General features: G+C 34.4%; 2 protein-coding genes across 3 annotated transcripts; both read left to right on the plus strand.

Moving 5' to 3' along the window:
* The first annotated feature begins 729 nt into the window (after window positions 1-729).
* LOC18605045 (26S proteasome regulatory subunit Rpn7) lies at window positions 730-3,932 on the plus strand. The gene is made up of 8 exons (XM_007037827.3): window positions 730-988; window positions 1,093-1,207; window positions 2,177-2,267; window positions 2,371-2,516; window positions 2,614-2,833; window positions 2,932-3,040; window positions 3,218-3,386; window positions 3,564-3,932. Exons 1-8 carry the CDS (start codon window positions 850-852, stop codon window positions 3,736-3,738), a joined length of 1,164 nt encoding a protein of 387 aa, XP_007037889.1. The 5' UTR covers window positions 730-849; the 3' UTR covers window positions 3,739-3,932.
* Window positions 3,933-5,869: 1,937 nt separating this feature from the next.
* Window positions 5,870-13,254, plus strand: LOC18605046 (uncharacterized). Of its 2 annotated transcripts, none has more exons than XM_018117929.2 (13): window positions 5,870-6,352; window positions 6,436-6,564; window positions 7,015-7,209; window positions 7,587-7,634; window positions 7,704-7,832; window positions 8,780-8,904; window positions 9,888-9,998; window positions 10,532-10,640; window positions 10,829-10,947; window positions 11,230-11,383; window positions 11,727-11,871; window positions 12,548-12,628; window positions 12,883-13,254. In XM_018117929.2, the coding sequence occupies exons 1-12, from the start codon at window positions 6,227-6,229 to the stop codon at window positions 12,610-12,612; spliced, it is 1,455 nt and encodes a 484-aa protein (XP_017973418.2). In that variant the 5' UTR covers window positions 5,870-6,226; the 3' UTR covers window positions 12,613-12,628; window positions 12,883-13,254. The 2 variants fall into 2 exon arrangements, with proteins under 2 accessions (XP_017973418.2, XP_007037893.3); XM_007037831.3 differs by having other exon boundaries at window positions 5,872-6,352; window positions 12,718-13,254.
* Window positions 13,255-13,334: the final 80 nt, after the last annotated feature.

Raw genomic sequence — 13,334 nt, forward strand, 5'->3', positions numbered from 1 at the left:
TTAGTTCTTTATTATATGTTTGATTGGAAGAGAAATAGATAACATTAATTCTTAATTAGTTTTTTAGAGTCAAGTTTTGGTTAGATTCATTGATTTAAATTATATTTATTATTAAATATAAAATATTATATTAATATATTAATTTTTTTTAAAAAAATATTTATAATATTTATGTATTTATTTTAATACGTATGCAAGATTGATATCTTTTTATCTAATTTTCTTACGAGATTTAGCAACAACCATGCAAAAATTGCTGATCCAATAAACAAAAAAACTTAGGCATGACTAAAGTGGTTGACTAAACCAGTTTTTTTTAATTGATTTGAATTTTTATTTTTTATTTTAAATTTAATGTTATATTCAAACATTTGATTTGATTTATTAGTTAATGTATGGTTAATTATTTAAAAAGTAAAATTTGAATTCATTTTCTTTTAAAATAACAATATATATTCTTTGTAATAACTTAGAAATTGTTGCTTTTAAGATCATTTGAATTTGTTACAATTTTAATACCCTTTATTCCAAAGTTGGAATAAAACCAAGTCATGTTGATATCCAATTGCCTGAATTTGAATAATTTGATCCTAAATTTTATCTCAAGGAATGATAGCGTAAGTTTTTTTGGGATTATATCCTGCAATAATTTTATCAAAGAAGAAAAGGGAACAAAAAGAAACGAAAAGAAAAAAGAAAACAAAAGAAGCGCGTGGTGCTTTATTCTTGTATATAGCGTGCTAGTCCCTGACGAGGCCTGTTTTCTGGTTTCTCCTTGCCCAAGCAAACTCAGAAAAGAAAGTAGAACTCGGTCCATTCCAACTCAGTGCTCAATTAATCGACTTACCCATGGACGTTCAAGAAGGAACTCAGCAGTCACAGCAACTCATCCTAGCGCACAACGTCTTCCTCCTCAAGCACCCAGACGTCCCTGACATCGAGAAGGTCAGCCTCAAGGATGAGGTCCTCAACTCGGTCAAACCCAACGGTAACTCGCCCGATTCCACTCTTCCCTCTTCCGAGGTCAATTTTTTCGATTCAACTCTAATGCGAAATGCCTTGCTTGTTTTTTCGTTGTTGTGGCGGTTTTAGATATGACTCCGTATTATGAAACCCTAGTTGCTGATAAAGTGGTGGAGCTAGATCAGAGCGTTTTGGACTTGATGCGTTCCAAGAACGTGGACGAGATTAAGAAAATTGATGAGAAGTGAGTTTTTCTTTTTTTTTTTTTCCTTTAATTTTTTGTTCCTGATTGGTTGCTGATTATTTAAGATTGAATGGAATTTTATTAAAGATTTAGTTTTTCTGGTCTTAATTGTTGATTGTAAGTATAAAATTTTAGGTTTTCGGGGGCATTTGTTAGGTTTTGGTTCACATTGTTGGGGTTTATTTAATACTCTATTTTGATGAGAATATTATGTGGAACTTTAAGCCTAAAGTGAGTTGACTTAACCTTTGCTTGATGATGTTTTAAGGCTTATGGGAGAGGTGAAGAAGTGTTAAGGTGCATATAGATTGGGAAGATATAGTAAAATAGCAGTTAGGAGAAAGAGACAGATACTGATCCAGTAAGTGCATTTTGAAAATTTAATTAGAGTGTTGTGAGGGTTTGACTTAACTTATTTTCCTCCTTTGATATCTTTATACTTCTCTCGCAACAGATAGGGCATTTTTATTGAAGAGCTGTGATTATGAGAGGTGCTTTACTGTTATAGTTTCTTTTTTGCAGTGATAATACTTTCAAGATCTGTATCCATGAAATGCTGGACTCATTTATGCTGTTAATTAGATACTGTTGAGTCAGATAGATACCGATTGTGTGTTATTTTTTGTTAATGCAAAAAAAGAAGCCATGAGTCTCAGTTGTAGCTGAAACATCTCAACCCTGATGTTCTTGAAACAACCAAAAAACCATGAACTGCGGTTAACAATTGAATACAAGAATGGACACCCTTCCAAGCTCATGACTCTTTTTCAATTGCCTGAGAATTTTGATGATAATATTAGGATGTAGAAATGATGATGCTGTCAATTGAAGAACAAAAATTCATAATTGATGAAGAATGCTATAATGTAGGCATGATAAAATGTGGTTAATTTTCTTCAATATATTAGATGAATGATTGTTATTTTATTGAATCATGTTTAACTCAAGTCTGCCTTGTTGGCATTGTAGGATTGCTGATGCTGAAGAAAACTTAGGTGAAAGTGAAGTTCGGGAAGCGCATTTAGCTAAATCCTTATATTACATTCAGATAGGTGAAAAGGTATTAGAATTGTAGTTTATTGCTCTTGAAGCTGATGTCTGCTTCATCTATTTATGTTTCAGTGCTATGTTTCTCATCTTGAATTTTACCCTTCTTAATCTAGGAGAAAGCATTGGAGCAACTGAAGGTGACTGAAAGCAAGACAGTTGCTGTTGGGCAAAAGATGGACTTGGTGTTCTGTACTTTGCAGATTGGTTTTTTCTACATGGATTTTGATCTTATTTCAAAGAGCATAGATAAAGCGAAAAAGTATGTATGATATGGATTAAAAATATTCTTTGGTTCTGACTTTTGCATAACATGAGTTGTAGGCCTTTTACTTATTCTGCTCAAAATTTGATGCCAGCTTGTTTGAAGAAGGAGGTGACTGGGAGAGGAAGAACCGTTTGAAGGTGTATGAAGGCTTGTACTGCATGTCCACTAGAAATTTTAAGAAGGCTGCCAATCTGTTTTTGGATTCCATTTCAACCTTCACAACTTATGAACTTTTCCCTTATGACACATTCATATTTTATACTGTGCTTACAAGCATCATATCATTGGATAGAGTTTCCCTGAAACAAAAGGTATTTTGGAGTTTTCCTCTACATTGTTGTCCTATGACTTATATTGTTAGTTTATTATTTTGGGCCAATCAAATTTACTGAATGGCTAAATGTTGTAGGTAGTTGATGCTCCTGAGATCTTGACCGTGATTGGAAAAATTCCCTATCTTTCAGAATTTTTGAACTCTTTATATGATTGTCAGTACAAATCATTCTTCTTAGCATTCGGTAAGTATAGATCTCCTAATTTTTTTTATAACTTGATATAGAATTGTCAGTTTGTCGCAGAATCTATCCCTTAATTATCTAGTCGCACAGCTTTCCTAACATTTATAAGATATCTCACATTTGATAAAAGCTAAAATTTTATTCATTGATTGATTATTTGTTTGAATTATTTATCAGCTGGCCTGACAGAGCAGATAAAATTGGACCGGTATTTGCATCCACACTTCCGGTTTTACATGAGGGAGGTCAGAACTGTTGTTTACTCTCAATTTCTGGAATCCTACAAGAGTGTTACAATTGAAGCCATGGCAAAGGCTTTTGGGGTGACAGTGGAGTTCATCGATTTGTAAGTGATTACACCCTGGTTCTTGTTATATATAATATATGTATACTTTTTCCCCCTATTACTTATCATTGCTGGTAAAATTGCTCAAGCTTCTGTAAGGCAGTTTCTCTTTTGATTTTAATATGGTAGTTTTATTTTTCCCACCCAATCATGAATGTTTCTCTTCCATGGTTCCAGGGAGCTGTCACGATTTATTGCTGCTGGGAAGCTTCATTGCAAGATTGACAAGGTTGCTGGTGTTCTTGAAACTAACCGCCCTGATGCGAAGAATGCTCTCTACCAGGCAACTATTAAACAAGGAGACTTCTTATTAAACCGGATCCAGAAGTTGTCTCGCGTCATTGATCTATGAAGTAGTTAGGCATTTCTTCTGATTTAGAAATGGATGATAACCAATGTTCTCAAGTTTCAAAGCGATATGGAACATAGAGTAATGCTTTTGGATGTGTTTTTTGATTTCATGATTGTGATCCTATATTCCTGTCTTTCCTGCTACTATTTTTTTCACCTTTAGGCCAATGAATTTGATGCTACTGAGTTATTGTCTTTCCAGTTTCCAAAATTTCAAACGTTTTGCTATGTTCTCCTTGTGTCTGTGTCAGTGATGATTGGGGCGTGGATCTGGGTGCTTCAGAGCCACTGGTTCTATAAGGAGAAAAACAGTAAGTGCTTCAGAGCCACTGGTTCTTTAATGAGAAAAACACTAATCTCGTTGTGTATGCGTCTGCGATGATTGGAGGGATCTGGGTGCTTCAGAGCCACTGCTTCTTTAATGAGAAAAACAGTAATCTCATTGTGTACGTGTCTGCGATGATTTGAGGGATCTGGGTGCGTCAGAGTCACTGCTTCTTTCTTCTATAAGAAGAGCAGGCCAAATGTAAGATTTTCTTAGGTTAAATTCCTTAATTTTTCCACTAAAAAAAAGTTTAGAGGTTTTTGTTTGTAAAGGAAGAGCACCATTGTAGATTAAGAGTCTGTTTAGTTTAGTTTTTTTTAGTTTAAAAACTATTATGAAAAATAATAATTTTTAAAATTAAGGTAGTAAATTTATTTTTATAAGTTATTTTTTATAAATAAGTTGTTTGATAAAATAATGTATATAAGTTTTAATTTTGATTAAAATTATCATAAAAAATATTTAATAAATAATTTTCTTTGTTCATAATAAAAAAAAGTTAATTTTATTTTTTTATTTATAAAAAGTATTTTTATATAACAAAAAGTTTATAATTAATAATAAATTATATAAAAATAAAAATAGATAATGTTGAAATTATTTTTAATAGATGAGGGTATTTTTGAAACAAAAAAAATTTTTTTCTTAAAAAAGAGACGTGTTTTTAAAAAAAGAGGAGAGAAAGCTCCTCTGGTTTTTTTTTTTAAATTCTTTTTTTTTTATTTTATTTTTTTAAAAAAATGTTTATTTTTTTAAAAGTTTTTTTAAATTTCTGTTTAGTCTGATTTTTACTTTTAATAGGTGAATAAGTTAAAAAAAATTCAGACCAAACAAGCACTAAATTAAAAAAAAAAGATTTAGTCAGTATTTCGCATATCACCAAGAAGATCCTTAAATTGGCCTCTACCAACTCTACTGACTTGCTTGTGATTTATTCAGTAATAAATCGTGTGGCTTTTAGTATTTATTTTTTGCTTTTTCCTCAATTTATTTAGTTTATGTTTTGTTGATCCTTTTATTTTTTGGTTTTTGTTTTCAAAAAAGGAATACAAATGGAATAGTAAAAAAATGAATAGAAAAATCAAATATAAATATAAATAAAAAATATCAATCAAATGGAATTTTAATTAAATTTTACTTTTACTTTTTTTAGATTGGTAACTAATGAGTCATAATTTTTAATGTATAGCTACAAAAATCTCTCGTCAACATATTAATACTATAATATCCGGTAAAATTCTGAATTATTTTATTTTAGAATTTGAATTTGCTAAATTGGGTTGAACTTTGTTTTTTTTTTTTTCCTTTTTCACTATTTATGATATTTGTAAATGCGTGGAAATAGTTGCGAAGCCGAAGCACGAATGGACCGTCTTCCCTAAACCCAAGTTTGGTGAGTGGTGGCCACTTGCATAAGGCGGCCGAAAGCCTATTGCCCCAGACTGAGGACAGTCCCAGAATTCAACGGGCAGAAAAGAAAGGAAAAGGGAAACCCAAATCGCGCATTTATTAGAGTTACGGGCAAATGCAATATTTTGCAGTACAAGCCTGAAGCCTGTGGGAGTTTACATTTTTCAAAGTTCAAAAATATTAAAACCCCTTAATTATAGAAGGAAAATTCCAGCATCCTAACGTAAAACAGGTTTTTCGGTTAGGTAGCATTAACTTAACAAGAAAGGTAAAAAGTCAATACAACAATTAAACAAGTGACCCTCCTGAGTAGAGAATGAGAGAAAAAGGGTAAAGGGGCAAATCTTATTGCCAGTTGTTACCTTTCATTTGTTCCAAAAGTATTAAAAATACGAACCTTGAACCAGAGCCAACTAGGAAAAGGAGAGGGCGAGGCATTAGGCCAGCGTCACATTCGTGAAAAGCACACTATCCACTCCTAAGAAGCGGTGGTTGTTTGTTCACTTTTGCATTGCAGTGGTCTCACTTTTGGCTTCGCAGCCACAATATATATCTAAGTGTATTTTATTTTATCTTTATAAAATGGGTTTTTGTTCTGTGAACACTATTTTGCTCTCTCTGTTTCATCGTTTTAGTGTACAAGAATGCGAAAGAAAAACCGGAGCTGAATTCGTTTTTTAATGTTAATTAAAGAACGAAATTATTATTTATAGTACAATTTTTAATTAAAGAATTAAAGGGTAAAGTGAAGAAAATGAATGCTATAGGTTCTCGTTTTGATTTCAAAGAGATTCAGGAGAAGGTTTCTCTTCACTTGCGACCTTGGCATCGCTCATTACAGTTCTGGGTTCGAGCTGCTGATATTTACACCGGCTACAAGGTCCCTCTCTCTCTCTTTCCCCCGTCCTTTTTCATTTCTTAATCTGACAGATTTTGGTTGTTGGGTAATTGTCGACATGACAGGTGTTTCAAGTTCGAGTGAGTTTTGTGAAGGATGTGCAGAAGCAAGAGGCAATGTGGGAAAGACAACATGAGCTCGCTGCTGACAAGATTTATGCTATGTGTTCTGACCTTGGTGGATTCTTCCTTAAGGTGGTTTGAGCCGTCAATTTCCATTTCTTTTTAATATCAATTGGGCCTTTTTTTCCCTTGTCTCGTACCATGAATTTTGCTGTGAAAACGGTTCAATTCAAATGGGTTTTCTGTCTGTTTTTACTTTCTTTACTGTTTAATTATATTATTGATTGTTTCTTTTGTTGTTTTTGGCTGTTCTTACCTGTTGGAAACTACAAAGCTTTTTTGTGTTATTTCAATTGAAAGAAAGGGGATTTACTTGTATGTTGGGATTTGATTATGTTTCGTCTTCCTCCTGAAACCCTTTTTTACTTGTAGACATTTTTCTTTTTCCTTTAATGTTAAATATTTTTTGTTGCTAATAATAGACTGATAGGTGATGGTCATTGTGTTTAGGGAAATCCTATATTTATTGAGGGCTCTCTTTTTAAATTGCTTGTTGGATACTTGTCACTTGGATTAAATTAGGTTGCTCAAATTATCGGGAAACCAGACCTAGCCCCAGCGGCATGGGTGAAAAGGCTTGTTACTTTGTGCGATCAAGCCCCGGCAACGCCATTTGATGCTGTTAAATTTGTTTTAGAGAAGGAGTTGGGTCGAAGTGTTGGTGATATTTTTGAAAAGTTTGATGTGAATCCCCTTGGTTCAGCTTCAATTGCACAGGTACTATTTTACATTTCTTTACCTGGCTTAAAGTTCTGATATGAGCAGGCTGGGAAGGTTATAGGCTGAAGCATTTAAATAATCAAATCATTAAATGATTTACATTTTCATTGAATGAGCTTCATGCTTGCCAACATACAAATATGGCATATTTGCTGTTTTAATGTCAGCATTGTGATAATCTGGTTTCTTATTTTCTTAGAACACTTCTTGGCTTACTTCTTAATTCCAACTGGATTTAACTTTCAAAATTTTTTGGATCTATTGCTGCCAGAAAGTTGTTCATTGGGGTCTGGGGGAAAGTTTTGTGCTGGAAATAGATAATGCTTATGATAATAATATGGATAATACTTTTTGTATCTTCATCTCTGAATTAGGTTCATCGAGCAAGGCTGAGAGGTGATAAGAGTGATGTTGTTGTTAAGGTAAGCCCCTTGGAGATGATTTCAAAGCTTCATACGTCCATGAGATTCTGACTATTAAGTTTATGGTAGGTGCAACATCCTGGAATCCAAGATCTGATGATGACAGACATCCATAACTTGCAAGCGTTTGCATTATACATCCAAAAGACAGATATCAAATTTGATCTGTATTCTGTTACCAAGGAAATGGAAAAACAGGTGTCTATATTCACACTGATTTCATTGCAAAGCACATCCATCCTTGTTTTCTGAGTTCTTGTTTTTTCATGTCTTTGTAACTTCCTTTCCAGTTTCAAATGATTAATAATAATGGCTGGGAGAAAAATTGAAGAATGATGGGTGTGGTTCTTAGTAATAAGGGAGCGTACTCAAGAGAAAAAAAATTAATTTTCATCCTTGAGGGCATTTATAGTTGTTGAATCTCATTAATCAAGATGTAGTGAATCATTTCCAGTTACCAAAATCTAATCCTATCCTCATGACATAGCTTGTTCAGCTAGGCCATTCAAAAATTGGTCAAGCAAAACTCATCTTTCTTTTTTTCCCAAATTTGGTTAAACTAATCATTTTTTCTCATTTTAAATGAACCTACTATGAGGTGTAATGTCAAGTTGTTAAATTTTGTCAATTCTGAGTGATAGAGAAATTTAATTTAGTAAATATCAGTGGTTATATTCTGTACCGCTGTGAACTTATCAACTATGATAATTATGTTAAGAAACTACTCCCTGATCAAAATTTGCGACTTATGCAACTTATCCATGTTTGATGGTTGATCTCAATCCCTCAATTTATGGTAATAGAGGCTATCTTCTGGACATTAATTCTCAGCAGTAACTGAGGCATACTCAATTTTTGTCTCTATTTATGATTTGAATTTTATGAGATGCACTTTTGATACCTAAGCCAGAGAAAGGATCTTCCCCTTCTTGCTCTTTTTCTTCTTTTAATTACTGATTTCTTATTTCTTTGGTTTCCATTTCCAAGGAGACTTTCTCGTGTGAGATGATCTAATCTATTTGTTGATTGGACTTATGCCTTATATACTTCCCAGATTATGTAGATAGAGAGTATCCTTCCACATGAACTTGAATTTCATTGTTCTTCTGGTTGAGGTTATTTATTTATCCTTTGTGCTATTCAAGATTGGCTATGAATTTGACTTTCTAAGAGAAGCCAATGCTATGGAGAGAATTCGCCATTTCTTGTACAAGAATAACAAAAAGAGTCCAGTTCTGATTCCACGAGCGCTTCAGGATTTGGTTACAAGGCAAGTTCATGTTGTCTTATCTTATAATAGATCTTTGAACAAATAAATCAGTAATTCTGCATATTGCTTGTAGAGGTTAGTTCTAGGACTATCGTAGGATATGTGACTAAGATGTCTAAAACAGCATCTGCCATTCCATTTCGGCCTATGTGTTTTACTTTAGGACTGTGTTGTCTTTATCAGGTAGATTGATCAGCCTAAAGGCTGTGCGATGCATGTTCATTCATTTTGTCTTTTTACGTCTTGCGTACTTAGCAGTGAGTTAGTTATGAAGTTTGTTATCCATGTCACTTTTGCATCATTGACCCCTAAAATTTTTGTTAGTTTTTGAGATAAAACATGTAAGTTGAAGGTGAATCACTTGGGATCCTGGTAGGACAATAGTATAGTTGGTAGAATATTAAGTTGCATGCTTTGATGATCCTTTTGACACAGGAATTGCAGATCTCAAGTCATTTCATATAAGCTTCTGTTTTTGTTTTTTAATGCGTCAACCCTAAAGGTTACAATAAGACTTTCGATGACTGTCAGGATTCTGTTGCTCATAAGAGAAAAGATTAATTGTGGCATTGTCAGTCCTTATTTTTCATTCTAGTTATATCACCTTGACATTTGGTATGTGCACACCTTACATAAGAATGGTTGCTGTGATATATCCATTTATAAGTTGCTCCTAGTTCTTATGCATGCATTTAGCAATTTATCATAATGGTAGCGTATCTTACACAGAAGAATATTGATTGAGCCATTGCTTCTGCTTTAACCATCTATTAAACTCCTTTGCTAAACCAGCATCATAATTCAATTTGTGTGCTATTTTGATGTGGACAAGCAGATGCTACTTATTCTGTCACTACATTGAGTTTCCTTCATGTTTTCTAGATGGTGGATGCATTTTGTGTTGTTTTTCTTCATCAACTTCTTTTACTACTTCATAACTGCTGCTGGCATTTCAGTAATCTAATGTTTTTCTGTTTAAATAGGAGGGTCTTAGTAATGGAATATATTGATGGAATCCCAATCTTGAATCTTGGTGATGAAATGGCCAAAAGAGGAATAAATCCTGGTGGTAAAATGGCAGCAGCAGCAAAGCAGTAAGCATCTAGATTTCCCAAGAGACTATGGTGTTTTTCTTGTCTTACTCTTTTATGCCTCAAGTGCTATTACTTTCCTGCTATTTATATCTTTCTTTCTTTTGAACTTGGAAAGAAGTAATGAGCTTTCAGTTTACAGATATGGCATTTTCCCTCAGTTTACAATTTTACTCGAAACCTCTTTCTTTCCCTCTATTTCCATCCTTCATACCAAACACTAGGAAGAAAGAAAAACTTTCCTTCCTATACTTCCTTTTTTCTTTTGTCACCGTATTCCCTTCTGCCTATTTTCTTTCTTTCCTACCAAACATAGTATTAGTGTTTTTATTCTCCTTTATGTTCTTTAGGTTCTCTATGAAGACTCTGAGTCTATCACTTCTGGTTTCTTAAGCTTTTTTTTCCCTCCTCCTCGAAAGAGAAAATAGGAAGTTTTGTGTGCCTATCAAGAAATAACTCCAGTTCTCCCTCTCCCCTTATCTTAGTTTTAGTCAGAATGTGTGATAAAAGCCTTAAAATAACTCTTGTGAATGCAGGAACATACTCAAGAGTTTGACACTAGCATATGGACAGATGATACTAAAGAGTGGCTTCTTCCATGCAGATCCCCATCCTGGGAATATATTGATCTGTAAAGGTTCAGAGGCAAGTTGGCTGCCATGATCATTTTTTAATTCTTTTATAGGATTTCTTTCCAATTCTTATTCCTGAATAATCTGCCATATAGCATACCGATGATTGACTGGGACATTGTTAGTCCTAGAACTATTGAACACTCCATGCCAATTGTGCAACTAGTTGTTTAATCAGTTTGCTTTCTCTCCTTAAGTCAGGTTGCCTTGTTGGATTATGGGCAAGTGAAGGATCTACCTGACCAGTTGAGGCTTGGATATGCTAATTTGGTTCTTGCCATGGCTGATAATGATCCTGTAAAAGCAGAAGAAAGCTACAGGTAAACTTGTGAGTTTCAATTTTGTGCTCTCAGTAACCTTTCAATACAAAATCAGTTGGTTGACAGGACAAGAAGGGAACTTAAGTTCTAATTGGCTGTTGCATTCGAGTGTCTAATTGGTAGTCATTTGTGTCTGAATAGAATAAAAATAATAGGCAACTTGCTTGGTCATCCACATGAATCCATTGAGAAGTTTGATAATAGCATTGGTTTGACATTGCTATCCTAACATTTTTCAATCTCTAATTCGGTGGATTATGTTGTCTATGTCCTTGCTTTTAGGGAACTTGGCATAGAGACCGTGAGCAATTGTGAGAATGAACAACAGGAACTGCTTCGCTTGGCACAGACAATGTTTGATACAAAACTTCCTCCTGGAGTGGTAATGCTGCAACCATTCTCAGAAGATTCTTCAATAAAAAAAGTTGGTGTACAGGTAAGGGCTACTATAAAATAGTTAAATCTCCCGTCCCCCACCCCAAACCCAAAAAGAAACCTGATCTTTGTCCCTGCTCATGGTTTGATGTTATTGTCTGAAACACTCACTATTCTTAGAAGATCAGATACATAGTTAGATATTCTTGGTCTCTATTCTATTTCTATATCATATTCTCTTCTCCTTTTTTGTTCTTTTTTCTTTGCTTGAGGGGAAGGAGGGGTTGGTGGTAGTGGGGGGATGTGTAGTTCCTTCATCCAGCAATGATATTTATTTGCTTCTGAATCACAAGTCAGATAATGAAATGTTGTGATTATACCAATTTTATTTTTGGTGATGACAGTCTTTTCCAGAGGAACTGTTTTCTGTTCTTCGTACCGTACATCTGCTGAGAGGACTTAGTGTTGGTCTTGGAATCAACTACTCCTGTGCAGAACAGTGGAGGGCTATTGCAGAAGAGGCTTTGTATGATGCTGGAAGGTTAAAAGGTATCCATTTTGAAACCTAAGCTAAAATAGAGGGGGCATTTAAATCGCACTTTAGTGAAGCCTCTCAGAATTTGATTGATCTATTCCTTCTTTGCATGTGGACGAAGACTTACATTTAGAAAACAATCAACACAAGGTTATTTTACCTCTTTTTCCTTTTCATGATAGGTTAACTAAACTAAGAAAAAAGAAAAAAGAAACAGCATTGAAACATATTTTTATTGACCGTTAAGAATTGCCTCTCAGGATCTATAATTGTCTCGAAAGGTCCTTTATACAGACATTGTTGGACCTAGGGGATTCGAACGTGGGTCATGGGAATTTCCATCCTCAATGGGTGGTGTGTTATCACCATGCCAAAGGCCCATGGCCAAGTTACATTTTCCGTTCTCTGCCTTTTTGTTATTTTAAAAATGATGAGCCTATTGGTATTAGGTTGAAATCAGATTCACAATCATAAAGCAAAATGGCAAGAATCATCTTGCCTCTTCTTTTGTTTTGTAATTCAGCCTTTCGGTTCTTCTGGTCTGTCTATGTTCAGCAATTGTGACTTCTGAAGGACTCCACGTACAGTATAGATATGTAAAATTCCTATGGAAACTTACACGTAATCGTGTGATTTGCATATTGAACAGTCTCCCATGTAATTTACAAGTTCATGTTGGTCCTATTTCAGGTGCCAATCAAAAGACTAAAGTTCGTAAGTGGGGTTCCTTCAGAAGATTATTTCGGAGAGATTGATTGGCTTGAAGAAGAGGTAGGCTTAAATCAGTCTTAATAGTTTGTCATGCATATTACAAGCTTGTTTGTGGACTGATTAATTGTTTCCTTTCCTTTTTGATGTAGAAATTCAATTCATTCCTAGAAGATACATTCATTGGGTTGCCTTCATTTGTGATGTTTACAAGCTCGTTAGTGCTAATCTGTATGCGGCAAGTAATCGCTTTAACATACAACAATTCTCTTTACGAGTCACAACTCACAACACATTTCCTCTTCTTTAACAAGTAGGGCGTTGGATAAAGCAGCAGCAATATACTTCTGTACCTTAAAAGCATGTACATTTGGAAAGGCTTTACTCTTCCCCACATCCGAGAAATCCCTGCACATCCCTGGAAAGCAAACCAATCTCCAGCCGCATTTAACAAGGCAAACGGCTGAACCAGAGACGTAGGAAGAAATAGGCTATGCACTGGCTGCCGATGCATTGACAATCATCAATTTCACGGTCTGCCATTGTGTAGAATGTACAAATATTTCTCAAAGCAATAGCTTAAGGAGTGATTTAAGGCCTCTTGTTCGCATTTAGAGTTGTACCCAAAGTAATTCATTGAAATGAATGGATGATAGAAATCAAAAGCCGCAAGACTTTTGAGAGGTGCAGTTTGAATGGGCTTATTTCATATTGCTGACGGCTAAAGCGTCAAAGGCAGGCATGTGGTTCATAGAAGAATGAGTTCATG

This window comes from Theobroma cacao, chromosome 3 (assembly GCF_053813885.1).
Source record: "Theobroma cacao isolate CCN51 chromosome 3, ASM5381388v1, whole genome shotgun sequence".
Taxonomy (NCBI): domain Eukaryota; kingdom Viridiplantae; phylum Streptophyta; class Magnoliopsida; order Malvales; family Malvaceae; genus Theobroma; species Theobroma cacao.